At 40.2% G+C, this 25544-nt stretch overlaps 2 protein-coding genes across 4 annotated transcripts in view; both read right to left on the reverse strand.

Moving 5' to 3' along the window:
- The window catches only part of LOC111564385 (interleukin-1 receptor-like 2), a 32849-nt gene extending 19882 nt beyond the window's left edge, over positions 1-12967 (reverse strand). For 2 of the 3 annotated variants that reach the window (XM_055015416.1, XM_023263926.3), the window contains exon 1: positions 12660-12967. The gene's annotated coding sequence lies outside the window, so the exon portion shown is untranslated. Of the gene's footprint in view, positions 1-6453; positions 6612-12659 lie in introns of those variants that run through there. The other variant, XM_023263944.3, reaches the window with a different exon arrangement.
- Positions 12968-14260: 1293 nt separating this feature from the next.
- LOC111564373 (interleukin-1 receptor type 2) lies at positions 14261-24822 on the reverse strand. The gene is made up of 10 exons (XM_023263898.3): positions 24645-24822; positions 22108-22201; positions 20808-21066; positions 20076-20250; positions 18688-18865; positions 17973-18068; positions 17823-17888; positions 17603-17738; positions 17006-17151; positions 14261-16842 (listed from the first exon to the last, which is right to left on the reverse strand). Exons 2-10 carry the CDS (start codon positions 22190-22192, stop codon positions 16691-16693), a joined length of 1293 nt encoding a protein of 430 aa, XP_023119666.2. The 5' UTR covers positions 22193-22201; positions 24645-24822; the 3' UTR covers positions 14261-16690.
- Positions 24823-25544: the final 722 nt, after the last annotated feature.

The following is a 25544-nucleotide window of genomic DNA, read 5'->3' on the forward strand; positions in this document are numbered from 1 at the left end:
GGAAAAACTCTATAACAACTTTAAACAACCTTTTATTTCAATTGCTCACTCCCTTTAGATCTGAAGACTATCCGATGAACTAGAAAGTGGGTTACAGTGTTGTCTGAGAATCTTTGCTGAGTAAAATCTGGTCTCAACAAAGACATGCAGATAGCTTAACTCCAAAAACAAACAATGAGATTGATGTCAATCTGTCAGTATTTACATTCTGTAGTAGATTCTAAATTTCCCTTTTACATGTAGACTTCTGGTAAATTTGCTGTAGTCATTTCACATTTCTACTATTTACAAGATCATAAATGATCACCTAAAACTCCATTAAAATCTGACCTGCCCACAGTGGATTGCAGGATGCTGTTGTTAAAATAACCTTGGAAACGGGACAAGCTCTCTGAGCGTGTTATGGTTGGTCTGATTTTAGGGGGTCTGGCTTTTGGATTGTTACATTGCAATCATGACCTACTGCATCAGATTTCGAAGAAATTGCTATTAAGGCACAAAACAAGAGGAGAACACTTTTAATCCAGAGCAAACAAAGCTAAATCTGCCAGTTTCTGGTGGCAGGAGGTGTTGGAAGGAATTAAACACTGATGGAAATATCGTTATGACTGTGTTCGTCCTCCTGAGTGAAACAGTCATAGAACTTTTTTAAAATTATTATTCATGTTGTTAAAGCAGTAACTGTCAGCAAATTTCTAATAGGGCTGGATAATATAGCTGAAAAATGTTATTGTGATAAAAAAAAATTCTGCTGATCAATAATTATTCATCTTTTTTTTAAAGACCAGGAGAAAAAATGGCTAATTTGATTTCAGCCTATTTATCAAAGTACACCAGTAACAATTTTAATGTTAACACAACAATGGATAGCTTACAAATAAAGTGATTTACACATAAATAAAAATTAATAAGGATAAAGGAATCCTTCACCTTTATACACAGTAAATAAGAAAGAAACTGAAACTTGGAGATGCACAAACATTCTATCTAACAATTTCCTTATTGCTATTGATAAACTATCTTTTGCCAGAACATATCTCGTTTTATTGCCAAGGCAATAAAATTCTTCTAATTATCTCCAAGATTTTTCTGTATGTAAAATGTCCACTGATTTGTTTAACAAAGTGATACTGTATGTTTGTAAACCAAGACCTAAGATGGTGTTGTAGAAAATGCTTATAAGGCAGAAACTGTTGGGAAATGGGTCTCACTTGCTGAGAAGTTTGTGCAATGTTTGATTTCACTACAACAAACTGACTGAAAGTGCATTTATGTCTGTTTGTATACGATTTACTGGTAGTTGGGTGTGTTGGCCTACAGATCAGTCCAGCCATGCGGACTTTGTCCATCTGTTTGCATTTGCAACACAGACTCAAGTCCATCTGAAGTCCAAGGCCCTTAAAACAAGAACATCTAGACAGCAGATAGTCTTGATAAACAGTCAGAAATTTTACTGTCAACTCAACGTTTTGTTGACAAACTTAGAAATAATATTTATAAATGTAGAATGTTTTACTGTCACTGTATATAAAATTAATTTCACGTAATGTAACAACCTAATTTTAACATAAGCAGTACAAATATGACGCACAACAGCACTATATAATCAGCAAAACCCTCAAAAGTAAGGATCAAGCATAAGTTGGAAACAAACACAGTGGAAGTTAGCAGTGATTTGGTATGAACAGTGGTTGAAATCAGCCCACTGAGCTGCATAACTAGTATGAGTCATCTAAAACAAGCACACTTCAGTCATGATTCACCAACAAGACAAATGTAAGGCGGCAGCAGCAAAATGTTCTTTCAGCTGCTGTCCGTACAAACAGTTGACACAGAACAGCTAACAAATATGCAAGTAGAACTCTAAATTCCTGGAAGGAAAATGTTAAACCCACTTCAACACAACACTAGGTTTCATCTGAGCCACTGTGTCTTGAATGTAGATAAATTACTAACCAAATTTTCTTTTCATTTACTAACAAGGCAAATGTGAATGTTGAAGAGTTTATTGTCGAACTCATCCAGATAGAGCTACAGCATTCAAAACATCCTGAGCCCCGTATCCAAAATCTGGTGTTGATTTTATCACCTAGAAGATCTCATAGACTTAGAATGGGACAAAAATTATATTCACCATAGGATGCTTTTGGGAAACAGGGCAAATGTCAGCTATTGAAGTCTAGATTTCCTAGAGTGATGGAAAAATGCTAAGCAAAGCAACAGAACTTGTTTTTTGAGAGGGGAAGAGGATGTGATCCCAGATGATGATGGAGAATTGAAACCCAGATCCACAGTGCATGCCCTAGTGCATACCTCCACAACAAGCGACTACATGCCCAGATAACTGACACACCCCGTATGAAAGCGTAGGAGTCACATGAGCCAGAATCACTTACGCTTCATTTTTCTCTGTGGATATAGCTCATTAATTGCAAAAAAAGAGCTTTCTATGAATAAATTACATGTTTCCGTTGATCTATATGGATGGTTCATTCATATGTCACATCAAATTTATGGGTTTAGTAAAATATGCAAAAGCAAGAGATTCAAATTATTGCTTAGATACATATTATTAATAGCACAATACTAGAAATTTAATAATCATTTCCAGCCATAAAAGTACAATTCTCAATACCAAAATGCTTTCTTGAACAAAAACTACTGTACAAAGAATGTGTCATTCTTCATGAAGAGTCAGCTAACATCATGAGTTGTAATGTAACGGTTTGTTTGTGTGGGCATGTGAAGTAAACATCCAGCTGCAGTTGTTTTGATGTAGTATCTAAAGGCAGAATACAGCAACATTTGCTGTGAAATGGATGTATATTGTTACAACATTGGTCACACAGCAAGCTATGAAGAGGTTTATTCTTGTGTGACTCATTGCAATCATCAAGCAAAGCCCTGAATTAACATAATCTTTACAGTATACAGACTCTAAGATGTTCTTAACCCTTCTTTAATTCCTTTATTTGTCATTTTCTGTCAGACCCATATTTCTCCCTGCCTTCTTGTCCCCACCTTGTTTTTTTTTTTTTTTTTTTTTAAGTGTAAAATGCATTTGTGGAGTTATATTATGAAAAGCAGACCTTAAAACAAAACAAAAAATTCCATTTTGTTTTTGTTTCTCCAAAATGGCCAAAACCCCCCGTAGAAATAGAATCCTTTGACTTGTCCCAGGAGGAGGAAAAAAAACTTAAAACCACTATCCCAGACCGTTGCTGTAACAGACTCATGTTTTGAAATGTACAGAAAGTTCTGAGATGATAAATTAACCAACATTTTTTTAAAAAGGCAAGAGAAAAAGGGGTCTCACAGACACCAACCAAAAAATAATGAATAAATAAAGGGTTTAGGACGTCTTACAGACTGAATGCTACGAGTATGATGCTGCTTCCAGAGTTTGCTAAATGATTACAAAGAGTCATACAAGAATTATATGTACATGTGGATGCACACACAAACAAACCATTATATTACTGCTATTAGGATTTTAAGTGAATGAAGTAGAAGGCAACCAGGTTGATTCTTGAAGATATTTCACCTCTTATTTAACAGACTGGCTCAGATCTAACTTGAATGGTGGGTAGGAATTTATTTTCACCCTCTAATCACATTGTTAATGGTCCGTTAACAGAATCAAATACCTTGAATTATAAATGGTTGTGAAACTGTGTTGTCAGCACCTGATAAGTGGTGTTGTGGACTCCCTCCTCTGTTTAAAGATGACTGTTATAGTTTAACATAAATAGCATCTTCAGATTCTCTCTCAACCCATTTATATGTCCCTCAGGATGCAGGTGGATTTCTGAGTCTTGTCCTGAGGAACTGCCCTCCTGTGTTCGGCAATGTGCTTGTGGAGTTGTTGTTTAGTCGTTCCTATATAGCTAGGTCTGCTGCGTTGGACTGGAAATACAACATTGCCCAGCTTGTGTCTAGGTGTTGTGTCTAGGGTGAAGCAGTTATTGTCTAAGAATGTTGCTGGGCCAGATGTGCACTGGGGCATTGTCTTTGTCAAAATCCCTCTAAGTTTGGTTAATCAACCATGAGAAATGTGATTTGTGGGTGAAAGTTAATACCAAGGATTTCCGACTATTCAAGTTAGTGATGAAGGAACCTCTTAGATGAGATCTAAAACATCCTCAACAACCAGTTGCCTTCTGCTGAAACACTTAAGATTATCACGACGTGGATGACTGAGGATCTATACAGATTTACTAACATTAGGAACAATGCAGAGCTCACTTTATGACCTTTCTTTACATCACCTTAAACAAGACTGCATTAGCCAAGTGAACATTGTAAATGGAACATTGCCACAACAGATGTCACCTGTCGCAGTTTACAAACAATAGTGGTAGTGCTTAGCTGATTTCTTTGCACAAATCAGGATGCTTGCCTTTGAGATGCTTCGATAAGTTGGAGGTATTTCCTCCTTTTGTTCAAAATGTGCTGTGCACAATGTGTGAATAGTGGTTGTCTTTAACGTGTCTATGATCATGCAGTTCCGACTCAATTTATCTGCATACGTGACTCTTGTGGTCATTTTTTAAACTAGTTGCAACAGACCTGTTGCTGCTTCTGCACTTGTTGCTGTCATGTTTTCATAATTTTGTCATGGACTTGGTACTGAGGTATTGTTTCTCGTGACATTCCTGTTGCTCATATTGACTGTTATGAACTATAATCAGTGCAGCTGTAGCACCAATCAGCTTCCTGTTCTCTTTACCATTTACAGCATATTTGTTGCAGTGTATATAAATACTTTGGATATTTTAAATGTTTAGGTGCTTCTGGAGGAGTCGTTTTTATCCCTTACTCTGAGACACTCTCTCTCTCGTTTCTGCCATTAAAAGCAATGAGATTAGCACGTGTGTACGTTTATCAGTGATGCTTGTGCCTGTTCTACCTGCTGAATTTTTAGTCCACCTATTAAGAACTTGTTCACCACAGTTGCAAAAACATTGCAGGTCACAAATGCTGGCCTGTTTGTGCTCCCAGATTTTGTTTGTGTTTGCACCCTGTTTCAGGAAAATAGTGCCCCTAGTCTGTTAAACATCAGATTAAGCGTATTTTCTCTTCCTACAGGAAACAAGCTGACCCTTAAAGGAAACCACTCTTTCATTCTGCCACTATAGCAGTTTATCTTTAAAAATGTCTGAGAAAATATCTATAAAATTAAACATCAGACTATCAGAAGCCATCGAAAAGCAGCTGTAAATATTGCTTTGTTGGCCAGAATGGGGACAGTGTGGGAATATTCCAATAGAAATTACACTTTTCTACCCTTAAGAGAAGAAACTATAGATAATGTGGGGGAATCGTCTTCCAAAATAGTCAGTGTGCTCAGTGCAGACCTTGAGCTGTGACTGATGGTTTTAAGTTAAAGACATTCAGTCTGTGGGAGGTCATTAAAATACATGACTCATTTAGCACTAAATAGGGAAAACAATGGGAGTTACCCAGAGCACAAGAATACGACTGGCAAGACTGAATGTGATGTTTCACCCTACGGACAATGTTGTTTTTAGTGTGAAGTGAAATAAGATGTAGGTCTTCGTAATAAACATGTTTGCTCTTTTTGGTTTTGTGGTTAGATGCTGTGTGAGACTCCTGGCTGGGTTAGACATGTCTGCTTTTTACACTGTAGCTCTGTTTGTTTTGTGTAAAGCTACTAAACTGATCAGATCTGGCATCTAGTGGTTGCAACAGCATGCATTAATGCATGTTTTAGTGTGGGCTGCGTTTCCATCTCCAGAGGTAGTGTAAAGTACCAGCAATGACATAAAACTGTGAAAGCGCCTGAAGAAACACAATGAATCAGGTTGTCTGACCTTCGACAAACAGCAATGGCACAAAGACAAGTCCAAAACCGAACGGTTAAGTTAGCAGCAAACAGAAAATGGTCAGTCTAATAATAGCCAGGTGCTCTGCCTAAATGTACAGAATGTGAGAAAGTACAAACCATCACACGATGGCAGAGAAAACATCAGTATTAAAGCACAAGCACAGAGGAAAAACCCCATGGTTCTCCAGACCAGCACTGAACAACCATATACCAAAAGTCACCAGTCCTTTAATGGAGATTTTTGATTTTATATAGTGACAGTCAGTTTTTGTTTTTCAAAAACCGTTTCAGTGCCACACCACTGATTTTCTACAACAGTTTATTTAAAATGAGTAAAATAGCATCAGTGCTCACAATACATAGTTTAAAAATGAGTTGTTGGCTACATTAGGTACCTCTAATGTAGTCTAAATGAAAGTAGGTCTCTGTGGTTCGCATTACAACACACATCTCTAAGAGTAAACATTCTACTCTGAACAAAGTTTTCCTGAAGAATGAATTGATCTCATATTCCCAAAAAGATGATACATACCTTCAGAGATAGTATTACAAAATCCGAAATTCAGACAGATAGGAAAAACTGTGGGTAGAATTTATTGACTCACCTCAGAGAAACAGACGGAGGAAGAACGAGATAGTTTGCAGCACACGGCAGCGCTAACAGAGGAAACCTCACCTCTGACCCTTGCATGTAGACTGGAGTCTCAACCATGCAGCTCAGCCGGTGACTCAACCGCTCTGTCCCACCTCCACGGGACGAAAGCACAAACAACACACACAAAGAGGAGGAAGAGAGTGTTTGGATTGCACCACTCAGCTCTCTGTTCATCTTCCTCTGAATTTCGCCACGCTGTTAAACTGTCAGCAAAACCTCCTCCTATCCTGAACCAAATAACTGACCGTAATCTGCACTAAAAATAACTTCAATTACTCAAAAAATTGACCGCAACCTTCACTAAGAATGACTTCTATTGACCAAATCTGACAGTGATCTCCAAAATAAACATTTACCTAAATCCTAAAGACAATATTGTGTATTAACCTTTCAGAAAATGACTGCATTTAAAGCAAAACACTTGTGACAAAACAAATGACCAAGCAGTAGCGCCTGCATTTTCATTTACATCCATCCATTCAGTTTAAGTGATTTATTATGTAGAAGACCAGAGACAAACAACCATGCATGCTCACTTTTACACATACATAATTGAGAACCACCAATTTACCTACAATACATGTCTTTTGACTATTTCTTTCATAAGATATACACATTTCATTTTCATAGAATATGATTGGAAAAATTGTGACCACTGCAAGAATGTGTTCTTCTGAGGTTATAAACTACAAATATTATTAACAGCTATTATATTGCTATATGAAAATGGGGCATTTCTTTTTTAAGCATAAAGACTTTACAATCCTTGTCTTCAAGATCTGTGAATCAGCTTATTACCTAATCCAAATCATTACAGTTTCATTCATTTTAAGAGCTGAAAGCATCACAACTGCCAGGAATAAGTTTTGATTATTAAAATCCAACGTTAAAGCAAGGTGCAGTTTTGCAGATGTGTGAAACTGCACCTGGGCTTCCCCACTGGATAGAGGAATCCCCAGGAGACAATGGCACTCGTTCAGTTATGAGTCATTCTCCAGCATTCACAGTCCCTGAGCAAATGTCACATTTTTCAAACAGCATGCTCTGCAGAAAACGTGAACTACTTACAGCCACAATTTGGCAGTTAGCCACATCCTGATGCCCCAGCAAATTCTGTGTTCTCTTTACTGTCTTGGAGGGAAAACGTTGCAACCACAGGGTTTTTTTTTTTTTTTTTTTTTACTATATAGACAGTTGATGGTTGCCAGATGATTAAATCTGTATGTGCATTTGATGGCTGATACTGATGCTACTGTTTAAAGGTGAGTATTTTAATGCAGGTGTTTCAGTTTGTAATGGGAGTTGAGTGCTGTTGATTCAATTTGACACCATATAAACACATGGTGGGACAAAAGTAGGCTTACAGTTGTTTCACTATTCTTTCACGTTTTAGATCTAATTTATCCAAACCCTTATTCCAAACCAGTATTCTATATCTCTTATTCACGTTTTGGAAATGTTATTAAGCGATTTCTTCCAATTTTGATTTAGATTTTTCTTTTTTTTTTTTCATTTGTAAATTTTTTTTTTTTTTTATAGGCCTCTCCCTGGGCTGCGACCTTATCGTGGTGGAGGGGTTTGCGTGTCCCAATGATCCCAGGAGCTATGTTGTCCGGGGCTTTATGCCCCTGGTAGGGTCACCCATGACAAACAGGTCCTGGGTGAAGGACCAGACAAACAGCAGCCCAGAAGACCCCAATGAAGACTAATAACTTTGGAACCACGAGTCCCTTGCCCGGATGCGGGTCACCGGGGTCCCCCGCTGGAGCCAGGCCCGGGGGTGGGGCTCGATGGAGAGCGTCTGGTGGCCGGGCTTCTTCCCACGGGGCCCGGCCGGGCACAGCCCAAAGAAGAGACGTGGGACCCCCCTCCAGCAGGCCCACCACCCGCAGGAGGGGCCATAGGGGTCCGGTGCCATGTGTGTTGGGTGGCGGCCAGGGGCGGGGAGCCTGGCGTACCGACCCCCGGCTACACAAGCTGGCTCTAGGGATGTGGAACGTCACCTCTCTGGCGGGGAAGGAGCCTGAGCTGGTGTGCGAGGCTGAGAAGTTCCGACTTGATATAGTCGGCCTCACCTCGACACACAGCAGGGGCTCTGGAACCAGCCCTCTCGAGAGGGGTTGGACTCTCTTCCACTCTGGAGTTGCCAATGGTGAGAGGCGCCGAGCAGGGGTGTCAATACTCATTGCGCCTCGGCTCGGTGACTGTGTGTTGAAGTTTACCCCGGTGGACGAGAGGGTGGCCTCCCTTCGCCTTCGGGTGGGGAGACGGTTCCTTACTGTTGTTTGCGCCTACGGGCCGAACAGCAGTTCGGAGTATCCGCCCTTTCTGGAATCCTTGGAGGGGGTGCTGGAGAGCGCCCCTTCTGGGGATTCCATAGTTCTGCTGGGGGACTTCAACGCTCACGTTGGCAATGACAGTGAGACCTGGAGAGGCGTGATTGGGAGGAACGGCCCCCCCGATCTGAACCCGAGCGGTGTTCTGTTATTGGACTTCTGTGCTCGTCACAGATTGTCCATAACGAACACCATGTTCAGGCATAAGGGTGTCCATATGTGCACTTGGCACCAGGACACCCTAGGCCGCAGTTCGATGATCGACTTTTTTGTCGTATCGTTGGACTTGCGGCCGCATGTCCTGGACACTCGGGTGAAGAGAGGGGCGGAGCTGTCCATCGATCACCACCTGGTGGTGAGTTGTCTCCGATGGTGGGGGAGGATGCCAGTCAGACCTGGCAGACCCAAACGGATCGTGAGGGTGTGCTGGGAAAGTCTGGCGGAGTCCCCTGTCAGAAGGAGTTTCAACTCCCACCTCCGGTCAAACTTCAACCATGTCCCGAGGGAGGTGGGGGACATTGAGTCCGAGTGGACCATGTTCCGTGCCTCCATTGCTGAGGCGGCCGATCGTTGCTGTGGCCGTAAGGTGGTCGGTGCCTGTCGCGGCGGCAATCCCCGAACCCGTTGGTGGACACCGGCGGTAAGGGATGCCGTCAAGCTGAAGAAGGAGTCCTACCGGGCCTTTTTGGCCTGTGGGACTCCGGAGGCAGCTGACAGGTATCGGCTGGCCAAGCGGGCTGCAGCTGCGGCTGTCGCCGAGGCAAAAACTCGGGTATGGGAGGAGTTTGGCGAGGCCATGGAAATCGACTTCCGGACGGCTTCGAAGAGATTCTGGTCCACCATCCGGCGTCTCAGGGGGGGAAAGCGGTGCACTGTCAACACTGTGTATAGTGGGGATGGTGCACTGCTGACCTCAACTCGGGACGTTGTGAATCGGTGGAGGGAGTACTTCGAAGACCTCCTCAATCCCACCGACATGCCTTCTGATTCAGAAGCGGGGCCTGGGGTCTCGGGGGTAGATTCTCCCATCTCTGGGGTCGAAGTCGCCGAGGTAGTTAAAAAGCTCCTCGGTGGCAGGGCCCCGGGGGTGGATGAGATCCGCCCGGAGTTCCTCAAGGCCCTGGATGTTGTGGGGCTGTCCTGGTTGACACGCCTCTGCAACATCGCGTGGACATCGGGGGCAGTGCCTCTGGATTGGCAGACTGGGGTGGTGGTCCCTCTTTTCAAAAAGGGGGACGGGAGGGTGTGTTCCAACCATAGGGGGATCACACTCCTCAGCCTCCCCGGGAAGGTCTATTCAGGGGTACTGGAGAGGAGGGTCCACCGGATAGTCGAACCTCGGATTCAGGAGGAGCAATGTGGTTTTCGTCCCGGCCGTGGAACTGTGGACCAGCTCTACACCCTTAGCAAGGTCCTTGAGGGTGCATGGGAGTTTGCCCAACCAGTCCACATGTGTTTTGTGGATCTGGAGAAGGCTTTCGACCGTGTCCCTCGGGGAACCCTCTGGGGAGTGCTCCGGGAGTACGGGGTAACGGACCACCTAATACAGGCTGTCCGTTCCCTGTATGACCGGTGCCAGAGCTTGGTCCGCATCTCTGGCAATAAGTCGAACTCGTTTCCAGTGAGAGTTGGACTCCACCAGGGCTGCCCTTTGTCACCGATTCTGTTCATAATTTTTATGGACAGAATATCTAGGCGCAGCCAGGGTGTTGAGGGGGTCCGGTTTGGTGACCTCAGGATTCCGTCACTGCTTTTCGCGGATGATGTGGTCCTGTTGGCTTCATCATGCCAGGACCTCCAACTCTCGCTGGATCGGTTCGCAGCCGAGTGTGAAGCGGTTGGGATGAGGATCAGCACCTCCAAATCCGAGTCCATGGTCCTCAGCCGGAAAAGGGTGGAGTGCACTCTCCGGGTCAGGGATGAGGTCCTGCCCCAAGTGGAGGAGTTTAAGTACCTCGGGGTCTTGTTCACGAGTGAGGGAAGGATGGAGCGAGAGATCGACCGGCGGATTGCTACGGCCTCCGCAGTAATGCGGGCGCTGTACAGGTCCGTCGTGGTAAAGAGGGAGCTGAGCCGAAAGGCGAAGCTCTCAATTTACGGGTCGATCAACGTTCCTACCCTCACCTATGGTCATGAGCTTTGGGTAGTGACCGAAAGAACAAGATCGCGGGTACAAGCAGCTGAAATGAGTTTTCTCCGCAGGGTGGCTGGGCTCTCCCTTAGAGATAGGGTGAGAAGCTCGGCCATCCGGGAGGATCTCAGAGTAGAGTCGCTGCTCCTCCGCGTAGAGAGGAGCCAGATGAGGTGGCTCGGGCATCTAATTAGGATGCCCCCCGGACGCCTCCCCGGTGAGGTGTTTAGGGCACGTCCCACTGGGAGGAGGCCCCGGGGAAGACCCAAGACACGCTGGAGAGACTATGTCTCCCAGCTGGCCTGGGAACGCCTTGGGGTCCCCTGGGAGGAGCTAGATGATGTGGCCGGGGAGAGGGAGGTCTGGGCTTCCCTCCTAAAGCTGCTGCCCCCGCGACCCGACCCGGACCAGCGGTAGAAGATGGATGGATGGATGGATGGAAATTTTTATAGGGATTGTGAGCAATGGCAAACGGATTAAATCAAGAGCAAAGAAAGTAGATAATAAAGCAATATTGGAAGTGTGAAAATGCCGAGCAGGTGTGCAAATAATGGCAAGGAGCCTTTAACACTCGTATAATCGTATTATACACACCCTGTAAAATTAGAGTTGGATGCTGCTGTTCTAAACTGGGCTGATATTTATGAAATGAGATTTTTTTTGCCATATTCAGCCTGCATTTTTGATTCTCTCGCTACTTTTCGCATAGATTTCTAGATTATAAATCATTTGGTGAAAGCAACATTATGCAACTATTTACGCTAAAATAACAGCGACAACGTAATTTTGATGGTACACTTCACTAGTAATAGAGAGAATGGCTCCTTTTTCCATTCCCAGTCAACTCCCCAAATACTTGTTCTCGCAATATATTAGTTTAACAGATACAATTTTGCACAGTAATTCATTAACACTTAACTACACTCCATCAGACACTACCAACTATGGGTCCACAAGTGGCTGTAAGTAGAAGCTAGCTTAGTATTGTCAGTACAGACATCAATCACTTTAATACTTGTTTCCACCCGCCATAAAATGGAAAAAGAAGAAAAACTCCATTACAGACATCATAGCAGCAAGAGGACGTTGATAGAGGGTCATCACCGGTGCCCAAATCCACCACATACAACATCATCTTTCCATCATGGGAGCATGTCACCTGCATCTCTGTTATGTGACATGATGGCATGGTTAAGGAGTGTTAGGAAAGAAGAAAAGGTTAACTGTGGGGTTCTGCAGGCCACATTTTTGGTAAAGTGTTTGAACTAATTTATGTAAATGTGGGGAAAAAATACGGTAGTTGAATTTGTTCTTTAATTTCACCTTTTTTCTCCATCTTTGGAAATACACGTCCCTACTTGTGTCTTAGCAATCCTGAAAATCTTGTGCTTTCATGATAAATGTTCAGTGGGTGGCTGTGGCTCAGGCAGTAAAGTGGGTTGTCCACTAATCACACACATTACACATTCGTCTGTGAATCGGTGAATGAGAAACACATTGTGAAGCGTCGTAAGTGCCACTCAGGACCAGACCATTGAAACCATTTGTTTGGTTAACATGGTGCTGAAGAACTGATCTTGAACTGAGTGTAGTGCAGATGTGGATAGGGATGTCACATACGGTAACAGTGATGTCAAGGATTCTGAAAATTCATTATTCCAGCAGTACTGTTCAAAACATAGAACTCACCAGGCTGTTGTTATTCTCCTCTCCTTCTGTAAAGGCAACCCGCCTCCTCAGGTTACATGAAATTCCTGTAAAAACATCTTAAAAAATGTAGGTCTAAGCTCCTACGTGGTCTTCCCCACTCCGACTTCCTCTTCTGTGGAGACTTCAGCACATGTTGCAATTTCCTTTTTCAGCTCTCTTTTGAAAGCTGATGTCCCAATCTGTTGTGCAATAGCTGGAAGAAGAGCAGCCTGGATCCTGCTCTTCATATGACTTACGCCATACACAGACCTCTTACGCAGCACTTAAAGCCATTTTTTGTAAAGCAGCACAATTTAATTCATATGATCATAAATCATTCATATGACTTTATTAAGGAAACTGTTGTGTCACACCCTGCTCTGTCAGATAAGTTGCTTCCAGCATTGATTCATCCCAGTTACTTCCCGTAATCCTGGTTTATATAATAGTCATACTGAGACCTCTTGTGGTTGCACAGAGAAGCAATTTTAGATCAGAATTCCTGCAAATGCTCTGATTGATAACTCGCGAAAGTCAAGCTGTCACTACTTTAATCTATTATTTTCTGTAAATGATTTCTGATTTACGTTTAAAGTGTTGTTTAACTTAGATTTTTCATTTTACCAACTGTACCAGGTTGCATTTAGAAAAGACTTTGTGGTTCTACTGCATATGCTGTGCAGTAAACTAGAAAAGCTATATATGACTGCCACTCGTACATGTTTCTGTGCAGGATGCCATTGTGGTTCAGAGGCTGAGTGGAGACTTTTATACGTGGAGTTTACATGCTCTCTATCTGTTTGGGGTTCATCTGGCTGTCCCTGTTTCCTCTCATAGTCCAAAGACATGCTAGGTCAGGTGAACTACCACTTATCTGTTAGAATGTCTATATCTGCTTTTCAGTGAATGTGTGCTGGCACAGGCCAACCACACACCCCTGAAACCAGGATGTGGTTTTAAAAGTGGATCAACATACGGACAGGTGTGTTTTTGTAGTCTCTCTGCAGCTAAAGAATATGTTTTTGTGGTGACCTGATTGTGCTTTGTTGATTAAGTGTGCTTCTTCTCTGGAAACTACACTGTAGAAAAATGGGGCAGTCTAACGTTTGTGTAACAAGTGCTGTTTTGTTTTGCTTTTCCCCTGTCACACCTGTTCTCTTTGAGAAAAGAACAGAGCAGTAGCAGTCCTGTTGATTTAAAAACCATTTAACTTCACACTGACTGACTGACATTTTCTGATAAACTAATGAATTGAATTCACCTTTATCAACAAATTATGTTCCCCTGCCTTTTTATGTCACACTAACCACTGAAGTACCCATTGGACATGTGAACAATGCCTTGCTACAAAACACATTTCTACATTTGTACAACTCTGTACATTTTAAAGATGTTGGGTTTGTTTTTTCTAGCTACCATGCTGTAGTCATAGGAGGATTTCCTTAATGCAATGTCACATTATATTTGGTACACTATATTTGTGTTAGAATATGATTTCATGCTTAAGGGGAGGAAGCTGCTCATTCTTTGTTTGAGGGCCAAACCTCAACCTTTGACATGCACAAAAAGCTACATAAAACTGTAAAGGTAATGGTAAAACACCTTATTTATTTTTAGACTTGAGAATAGTCACAAGAACAGTTAGACCATTAAAACCATTAAATTTATTTAATAGAGAGGTAATATAACACTTTATTTTATTACTCCACCAAGGAACGCTGCGGAGTTATGTGACGATCGGTGTACGTTTGTCTGTGAATCCATCTTTGTCTGTCTGTCCGTGTGCAACATTACTCAAAAATGGACTAACGAATTTGGATGAAATTTTCAGAGGAAGTCAGAAATGACACAAGGACCGCCTCATTCAATTTTCGCAGTGACGCAGCTTATAGTCTGGATCCACGGCTTTGTTAAGGATTTCCCATTGCCAGATATAGCTGTCGGCACAGCGCTGCTGTAACCATGACAAGTGAACACTGTGTCAGTTACCTGCTAACGATCACGATTGCGATCCTACTACAAATTGACTGTGATTTATCAGATGGAAATCATACAAGGAACAAATGATTAAACTGTGGGCTGTTTCTGAGTCCCATCAATTCCTGCCACCCGCTACATATTTAGGTCACACAATGTAGCAAACCCCAGCCAGACAATGGTGAAGCTCCTGATGTTTCACAAAGCCTTTATTTACATTCAGCCGTCAGCCTTATTTTGAACACAAATTCACCTTTCTGTCATTCAATCATTTCTTCACAGTAAGAGCTTGTCTCCATTCCAGCTAGGTGCTTCTAAGTTTAGACACATCCTTTGCTAGACAGCAACAGCGTGGAACCGCTTTCTTTCATCTTTACGTGAATTGTCGGACTTTTCAGCAGCATGTCAAAAAACCGCTTCTTAGATAAACACTTCCTGTGCCGCTGGAATGGTGACAAAATAAAAGCCCGTAACATTAAAAATACGCCTTTAAAATAAAAGCATGGAGGGAACGGTTATTTTAACGCTAACAAAACAAAGGCTTGCCAGAAGTGATGAACTGATCAGCAGACCTTTAAAAGATACATTTACACGCAATTCGGTATCCATACATAACATGCACATGCATATACATGCCTATGCTCAGTGCAAGGTCATTTTTTATTATAGTGTAGTTTCTCAGACATCGAGGGTGTGCAGATGTTGAAGAAAACGTTCATTGACACTGACTTGCTTAATAATAATAATAATAATAATAATAATAATAACTTTATTGCAAAGAACACAGCATCTGATCAGGCCCCATGGTCTGCCCAGTGGAGAATTCAGAGCCAATATGAACCTCCCAGAACAACATCCTGAGCTCACTTTTATATGTTTGGTCAAGTATGAAGTCATAACATATGGTTTCTGTTAAAGGCCAAGGTAGATCTTCCCAGATATAGAGGCCCCAAAGAGCCCTATCGATCAACCTCCTAGACAGAGGGACCCCTATCTAAACACAGCATTGAGTTATTCCAAACAGTCAAGAACAGGCAAAACACATTCCATTCTAATAAGTGGTACATATCTCACGTCAGGTACTACAATAGATTTCATCCGTCGGAAATGATACGTCAACTGAGCAGCCTTGGTGGAGTATTGCGCTCTCTGAGTGCTTTTCTAGTTTTGTATATTTTTATCAGTATCACAGCATTAATGTCAAACATTGCATGCAGTTGAACGTACACATTAACACTTTGAATATTTTCTTAAGCCAGTTTTTTTTAGAATAGCCAAGTTTGTCATTTAAATGTGTAAACATAAAGATTTGCAAAATTATGTTTAAACGCTTTTCTGCAATACAAAATGCTTCCCTGAGAACATTTATTGCATTTTGAAAAATACACACACATATCTATATCTGTATCTATATCTATATTGGCATCTGTATCTATATATACGCTCAGTGGCCATTTTATTACGTACCCCATTAATATCTGATGCATCCAATACAGCATGTTTTCTGTAAAATACTTTTACCTCTATCAAGTATAAAAAATAATAATGTCTATTGTTTTGATCAACACTGTTCATTTGTTTATGCTTACAAGACAATTTTAATTGGACTGCCCAGAGAGGGGTTTGCTAATATTCTGCTCACACCATTGGCAGATATATAAGGGTAAGACTATTAACTAACACATAATAACCCATACACATACTTTAATCAGTTCAGTTGATCAAAGCTAAACATTTTGGAGTTTTTAGCAGAGGTACAGGCCTATGTAATAAAGTGGCCTCCGAATGTGTATCTGAGTTGGAGTACTTTGGTGTTTCAGTAATTCTGTGTCACAGTCAGGCAAGGTATTTCTGCTACTACAGTACAACACATATGCATGAAAAGTGCTGCAACTGTATAAATAATCCAAATACATTCAAGTGCTGCTTAATTTCTGCTTTTCTACGATACTGTCACATTGTCATAAATTCATATTCACAATGCATGATAGACTAATTTAATGCAACAGAAAACACATTATAGGAGGTCTTTGTTTGCGGAGGGAATGCTTACATTAACAGCTGTAGCTGCTGTTCTGCCGAGCCAGAAAATAATCCATTTTCTGGTTCTTTTTAGGTTTGAAGAGGACATAAAGGAAAATAGAAACCACTGTCAGGAAGCAGGACACCGCCACCGCTGCTACAACTACCCACGTGAACGTAGAGTCTGTGAAGAAAAAGAATGAGATAAATTAAAGTTTTGATATAGAATAAGTTCTTCTATGGTGTGAAAAGTATAACAGATTTGTAGAATCTAATTTTAGTAAAGTCTTGCATTCTTGATATGAACAGTTGCAAAAGTGTTTGGGTAGGGTTCTTTGATCTCTTACCCTCTAGTTGAAGCTGGGCAACAACTTCCTGTCTCCCTCCCATGTTCTGTGTGATGCACTTAAGCTCCGTCTTCACATCTTCTTCTGTTATCATTGTAATGATTAGCCTCATCTCAATCTGGCAGCCTTTGGACATCCTAGTTACCCTGGAAACATGGAGACAATCTTAGTCATTTGTTTATTTATCAAGGATGCCATCACAAAACATAGTAGGCACAATCCAACGTGTTGCGGCAGAGACAGCAGGTGAACGGGTTGCATCACTTCTGACAATGTTTTGAATATTTGTGTTAAAAATTACTGTAGGGTCTTTACAGTGGAACAAATGGAAAATGACTGCATGCATCTTAAAAAGTTTTTTAAAAATGTCAGAAACTCCAATAAGAATGCAATAACTGTACATGTAAAATATCCCTGATTATATTTGCGAATTGGTGAACTTTTCACATTTAAAAGTAGTTTTCAGTCCAATCTGTATTCTAGCACTCACACGAGGGCTCTATAGTACCAACTGTGGGGCAACGTAAGGTTGGTTTAAGGTGAAGTTAAGTTCTCCTTCACTTCCCTAACCAGTACAGCAACTGGAAGTTAGGCTACCTTCTTCCTCCCTGTAGGGCCCTTCTGTCAAGGTACGATGTCTCCACTGATTGGCCATTTATCAGCCATGTGATCACAGTCGACTCGGCTATTGGACACCCAGTAGACACCACGCAGACCAACTCCAGTCCTGAACCTAAATTCAATGAGAGGCAAATTAAATTAGACCTGTAGTCAATAGAAATAATATACCTATGGGAGGATTGTTTGTGTCACCTACCATGTGAACTTTCAAAGGTGGTTCCATTAAGTGGTGAGACAATCACAGGTGGCAGTATTGTGGGAGCTGAAACATGAAGAAGATTTCATCAGTAGTATCAGCTATATTTGTCTCTATAGGGAATTTTGGATTTCATAAAAGAAAACTCACTGTGAACAGTGCTGTAGGTGCTGCTGATTATCTTTGTGTCAGATGTCTCAGAGAGGTTTGGCACAGTGGTCACGGTGGTGATTTCAGGGTCTTGGCCTAGTCGACACAAATTTACACAATGAAATTAACAGCTCTTGAAACAACAGTAACAATGACCTTGTTTACACGATAATAAAATAATGAATTCCAGACAACGGTGTTTCATGACGTTTAAAGTTTCTTGTATCTCGCCTGACATTGAGTAGTCTGGTCACTGTGGCTCAGCTAAGTCGATACACCTATGCGATACACCTATTTGACCAGCAGGGGTCAGGGCACACTAAGAATTATGGTGTTGTAAAGAAGAACACTAATGAAAGTTTCAGCGAATTACTGTATTTTATTGTTTAATATTTGTAGTTGTAATATCGCAGTTAGAATTTTTGCATTAAGTTTTCATTGAATTAAAAAAAATATGAAATAAAGCATTAATCTGACATTCATTAAATGGAGCAGAAATACTTGCCTTGAGTTATTTACACTAATCTGCAAAACCCTACAGTCTACCCCGTGGCTGTGTAGAACCAGTCTGCTCTACTGTACTAGTGTTATACACAATACTCTCAAAATACACCTTGCTATACCTTTGTTTTAGATAAGAACTCTGATTTACCCTGCACTCCTTAGTTGCACTCCTTAGTGGAGCTGTTCATAAAAAACATTGCATGCTACTAACCTTGCACTTCTAGCTGGATGGCTCTGCTGACTTTGTACGGCTGGTTGTTGATGAGCACTCTGAGTTGGCAGGTGTAGATACCTGCATGGGACTGCCTCACAGCAGGGATCACTAGATCTCCTCTGTCCCAGCGGAAGGAACCTGCTCTGCCTGGCTGAAGAGCTGTGGGGCTGGAGTCCTGTCAGGAAGCAAAATACTGTTATACATGGAAAAGAAGCAAAGAACTCTCACAGCAAGGACTGGGGGTTCAATAAATACTTAAGTACCTAAGATATTGTATTCCTAAAACTGTTTAACAAATCCAGGGCTTTTGAAAATGTTTTATAGTGGGAATTGAGACATTTTCCATTTAATTGAGTCCGCAAAATAGAATTTCATGTGGTTTCCTTTTTACAGATATTCATATTCTGAATTAAACAAAAATCCAGCATACGGAGCTAAAAAAAAATGCAGAGTCCTCGATGGGTGCTGTTGTACCATATAGCTTTAATTCTTCATTTGGCTACACAATTAGGCTAGGGGATTAGGGGATCATTTTGTCGCCAATGCATGTTGTAGTTGGAAAAGTTTCAAGTTTGAGAAATTACATGGGCATGTTGTGGCATTGAAATAACGAGGAGATTACCCTGCATTATAGGCAAACCACAGCTGTCTTGCACTTATTGCAAAGGCAATTGCAGACTGTACACATCTTACGTATAACTGAACTGTCAGTGCTGTTGTTAACAATCTTAACAATTATATAATGTATGATTTCTGCAGACCTCTACTGGTAGTAAGTAGAAATAACAACTTTAATGGTATTAATCTTAGTCATCAGTGTTTACTGTGGTTCCCCCCTCCGGTGTCTTAAGAAGTACCAGTTGTCTGTTGTCTCTATTGTTGTATTAGGAATTTTCTAGAAATGAGGGATTGTTGAAATAAAAAATTATACATCCATTGCTGCACTTATGACAGAGAAAAATAAGTTTTAGGACATTCTGAATGTTTATTTGCATTGGAACCAAGTTAGAGAAGAGGTACCTCCTGTACACTGTTCCTCTCCTTGCAGTAAACTTTATTAGAAATACAACATTTCAGTCCTCAGACCTCCATCAGAAAAGGCAGAAATGGCAGTATCTATCTGGTATGTTCTTTGACCCTCAGTTTTACCTGATGAACGTTGAAACTTATTTCCAATGAAGTTTTTTGCAAGTAAAAGTACTGTGCCTGGGAGTTGTTAGAGGGCATGAGCCTTTACAGTTAAATTTAGAATCAGGTTAAGCAACATAAAAAGTAAAATAATCACAGGGTTTGAAGTGTAATGAACAGAAACTTCATTCTGAAAATCACAGCAATTGGTGCCAATAAGCATTCAGTGTACTTTAAGGTTTTTTTTTTCATCTCACCTTATGCCACTCTATTAGTCCGTCCGTGTTGTTGAAGTAATTTAGAGAAGGACACGTGAATTTCCACTCTTCTCCCACTGTGACTGACACTGGATAGGACAGTTTCTTCATGTCAACAGAAGTGGATTCATACACTTGTAGCGTGATGCTCCCACTAATGCAGTAGGTTTCATTTCTAGAGATAAAATAAGTATAGAAATGTTAAAATCACAGGTAGCAAGAAGGTGCTGTGAGTGACAGTCATTCTTTAACTAGAATGCTTGAATCTTGAGGAGTGTCTTTAAAGAAAACCACACTCTCTGCTAGTATCAGAAATGTTTTGTCATCTGCTCTGTCCATAATATTTCCATGGAGGGCGGCAGGAGGAAGGACGACATTTATAAAATTGACTGTAGGTCATAAAAGTGCTGTTTGGTGTATTTTCTAAATAAGTCAACATAAAAAGAGTCAAATTTTCACATTGTTTACTATCTAATCTCCAACATAACAACAAGCAGTTCTAAAAACAATGTGAAACACAATACAAAATTTTTAGTTGTTGGTTTACATTCCTTAGTAATTGAGATAAGGAGATAAAATTTAAAGACTGTTACTGCATGCTTGCTAAATTGCTGAAGTGAAAAGAAATTGTCTTGTCACTTGTCCCCGTATAGAAATTATGTTCAGTGGAGCTTAAAGAAAATGACCGTGCAGGTGGGAGATTTTACTTGAAGACTTTTAATCAAGGTTTACCTGTAAGTGCAGGTATATTCCCCCGAGTCTGAAGCCTGAGCTGGGAGGAACCACAACTGTTTGTTGCGCTGCTGGACACGTCCCTCGCCCTGATACTCCATGCCTGCTGTCCCGTTGTCCTTACTGATGAAATATTTGGCTGTTGGGGGGGCGATGTTGCGTACTTCAAGAACTCTCATGAACATAGGGAAGTAGAGGATTACAGCTTCGCCCTCCACTCTAAATATCTCCACTTCTGGATAAACCATGTAGCAGCCATCTGCGGGGGACACAACAATCAAAGAACTACTACAGATACTGCAGTATATTGTATTGCTATTATATTAGGCCCACCAGTTTTATTGTGGGGTTGGCAATTTGCTGGAGGGAAGCAGAGGAAAGGTTGTATTTTTACTCAAGCTGACGTCGACAATGCTTGTTAACCATATGTGCAACTCAATACAACGACACTGTAATAATCTTTCCACCATTTAAAGGAGGTCACACACCCAAATGCTGCTATTGATTTATTCTTTAACCCTCTGAACCCCAAGCACTTTCTGGGCATGTTTTGCTCCTGCTACATTTTTACTCACTGTGGCCTCATTTTTTATTTCAATATATAGTCCTTTGCTTTTATGGAAACAGCACAACCATGACTAGAAGAAGAGAAACCTAAAAACAATGTCTGTACATTTATGCCAAAGCAATTCTGTGATTATTCATTTTACGAAAAAATGATTAAACAAGCACAACATTTTTCAAGTGCCCACTAATATTTTACTCTTTACATTATTTACACTCTAATTTATCACACCACTCTGCACATTAGCTCTAAAAAGATATTTCTCCTTGTGGAATGTGTCTTCCACAATTTGCTGACAACAGTACCATACGATTAGCTCAAGGACCGTTGGAAATGTGAAAATCAGATGATTCTGGCTGTGATTGTGTGATTTTGGCTTTTTTTCTAAAAACAAAACATGCTTTTCCATCCCAGTACAACTAAACTGCATTCTCAGTACTGTTTTGACAGAAATATTGTGCGTGTTTGGGATTGCTTTTGAAAAACAAGATAGCATGCCTTTCAAACTCACTGGTGAGTTATGGGGTTCAGAGGATTAAATACTAGATATTGACCACAGTGTCATTCAGTACAAAAAAGTCGTTAAAGCAATAGCATGATGAGCTGAAATTCACAGTAATAAGCAAGAATAATACACTTGGTGAAGGAAAAGCTTGTACTTCCCAGATTCTCTGTTATTCTACAGCATCTTGTTATAATATACAATACGTTTAGCATAATATACAGCATGCTCACCTTTCATAGGCAGAGGAGGTAATGGGGGTCTTCCACAAACACATTCCACGATCATCATAACAAGCATCAATGCCAAGCACACCATGATGGAAGTCTGCACGGACACAAAAATATGAACTAGATGAAAAAAGAAAAAATCTAGTGTCTTAACTGGTGGGCCTAGTATTGAGTTAAATACTATTAACTAACAGTAAGGAATAGAAATCACAATAAGGATGTCACTTTTCTCTGCATATTAAAACAAACAAAAAAAAAACCTAACAGGAAAACTGAAGAGAGTCCTGCCTGCTGCTGCGATTTTTGCCAATGCTATATCTTCAAGTCGCTTAGAGTTTTGATGACAATAAGCCTTAATTTAACCTCTTTTGTAGATTGTAAAACGTGTGACATCACGAGACTTGTCATCATGGTGCTGACACTCCCCTTCATCCCGCCTCCACATTCAGAGACAAAATTAACCACTGAAAGCACCACATGAGATGAATCACCTTCAAAGGGTAAAAGTCACTAAGATCAGAGGTCAGCAAAGAATTAACAACTAAAAATAATAATAGAAATAAAAAATATTTGTCTTTTAAGTATTTCAGATTAAAGCAATATGCTTTCTGAAGAAACAGTCAGCAGTTTCAGAATAGAGAAGTTTAGTGAATAATTAGTGTGTGGTTTGTGAAAATCTCAGTGCTCAAAACTAATTTATTATTTTAGAAGTTATAGCAGTAGTCTCCATATTTTAATGCTTTGTAGTGAAGCTATACTTACTTTATTTCTCCTATACATGTATTTATATTAAGAAGAGGCCATTTACTGTCATTCATTACGCAGTTTGAAAGCAACTTCTATTCTTTTTATTAGCTGTGAACATCACATGTTCACATGTATTTTATTCTGTTCTTTTTATACGAATACATACAGTGTTAAACAACATACATTTTTCTGATGCTCATTTGATCACATATTACTTTATTATATTCTATATATTTTATTCAGTAATACAACCTAATTACTATTCCATATTATCCTATTTCATTCCTCTTTCAGCTTGGCCTCTGTCAGGCTACATAAGTAAACTCTTGAGTTTGTGCACAGTTTTAAATCGGCACTTTCATGGGAAAAAAAAGCAGATTTTCACTTCTGCTTTTGCACCTCTCATTAGCGAAATCAGCTGACAGCAGTCAACACTTTCTTACACACGAGTACAACCACAGATGCCCAAATGATTAATCGCTTCCCCCGATAGTCTTTGTTTCAGTGTGTCATCACAGGGCAGTGCCATTCATAAAAGCAGTGGGAGTGCCATTGTTGTAAGTACATATGCCCACATGAGTCACGTTGGATTAAGTGTTATGTTTTCCAGGAATAAATTGAAACCTTTAATCCACATGGATAGTATCGATTGAAGCTGAAAAGCATCCTACATGAGCTTATTTTTATTGGTCAAACTCCTCACAGTCTGTCATATTTTACTGTTTGCCAAGCATATAATACACATATAATATGCTATAACTGCTGTGTAATACGACTGAGAGATGATAATCCAGTTTTACTGCCTTACTCCTGTACTCTGGTTGTAGTGTGCCTTTGCATATACTTATATGTTTTTATCATTAAAAAAAATATTTTGGAAAAAATCTCAAGCCTTTGGTGAAAGATAATTATTGGAAAAAATATTTTAAAGTATCAATATAATGATGATGTAAAAATGAAAATGAGTATTGTTCTGTACATCTTACACTGAATTTTAAGGATACACGTGTTCACAAAATATATATGAATATATATATATAAGAGAAAAAGATTATTTATAAATTATTTTTATGGGTGGATTATGTGGAGTTATTGACTGATTGCATTTATAATGCACAGAAATACTTGAGTATTTTCCATCCTCACTATGTTAGCATTGTTAGATGGATCTCACACTTGTGCAAATGTAGTCTAGATACAGTCTGTGTTCTATAAAGAAACTATAGGCAGGAATGAAAAAAATATTAGAAGTAAAAGTAGTTTCTGCTATGATGTGAAAAAAAAATTCAAAGAAATACTTGAATGTTTTCTACAATGTACAGTCACCTTGTGAACCATTTATACATGTCAGCTTATTTAGATAAATTTCAAACTAGTATAAATGAACTTGAGATACAATCTATGCTGCTAACAGAAAATATAAGTAGTGGTGCAAAAATTATTTGAATGTAGTTTCTGCTATGATGTCAAAATCTATGCATTTTAATATGTATGTAAATGTCTGTGTGTATATATACTAAAATATATTATACATATAAACACTATACAATATAATACATCAAGCACAGGCAGTACAAATTAACATTTCAATAAATAAACATATTTCATAAATAATGAATATTTTACTGTATTTCTAGAACCATGAACACATAATTGTGCAATAGTTTGTAATGTAAACTCAGCATAGTATTATTGATGTAAACTCAAACAATCATCTGCATATATAAATACAGTATATGTGAGGGTGTATAGCCACACACATGATTACACACTCAGCAGTACAGTGTACTCACAGATAAGAGGTGATTGTTGTGGTTCCAGCGGTGGTGACAGGCAGATGTGTCGACAGGATCGACTGCAGCAGCAAGTGATCAGTTTCCTATCGGCTCAGGGGAAGCCCTTGCTCTCTTTTCAAGGTTCCCACCCCTCTGAGATGGAAATTTCTCAGGTTTCCCAATGTAACGCAGTGTACGCTACAGCTCACCACTCATGCCTGTTGACTCCTCACACACACATACACAGTGTATACACAAACTTGCTCCACATACATCGTGTGAGACGAACTACAGTTGTTGCCACCCAGAGCAATTTCCTGCAGGTTCATTCTGAAAAAAGGTCGTGGTCTGGTTTTACAACTGTTTACAACTGTCAGTCCTGCTGCTCTCTGGCATGATCTGAATTTTCTGCGTGAATGGTGGACATCTCTGTTTGTTTTAGCACAAGAAAACACACAAGTTATCCACACATAAGGGATTGTGCAACCACAAAAACACATTTTCCCACAGATAGCAATATCTACGCTTGTTTTTGAAATATCTGTTCCTGATGTTTCTTTTGCCATCCTGATATCGTGGAGGGAGGTGTATTGAGTTTGGCTGTGATTTTAAAATTGCTGTAAAGTGATAGTTATAGAAAAAGTAAAGGCTACTTAATACCAAACGTTCCTGCTTTTTTACTATTTGATTAATGGCTGGTATGTTGGACAGAGTAAGACGATCTGATCTTCCATTCCTAATGCTAAGCTAGGTGAATTACCAACTGACACCCTCTCCATTCACAGGGCTGTCTCCAAATTATTTTATTTATATACAGCTAATCTGCATTCATTTGTTATGATGTCATTAAAAACACCGTGCCATTTATTTAAATTTTATAAATTTACTCTTTACTTCTCCTTCTTCTGACATATAAAG

Source organism: Amphiprion ocellaris, chromosome 11 (assembly GCF_022539595.1).
Source record: "Amphiprion ocellaris isolate individual 3 ecotype Okinawa chromosome 11, ASM2253959v1, whole genome shotgun sequence".
NCBI lineage: Eukaryota > Metazoa > Chordata > Actinopteri > Pomacentridae > Amphiprion > Amphiprion ocellaris.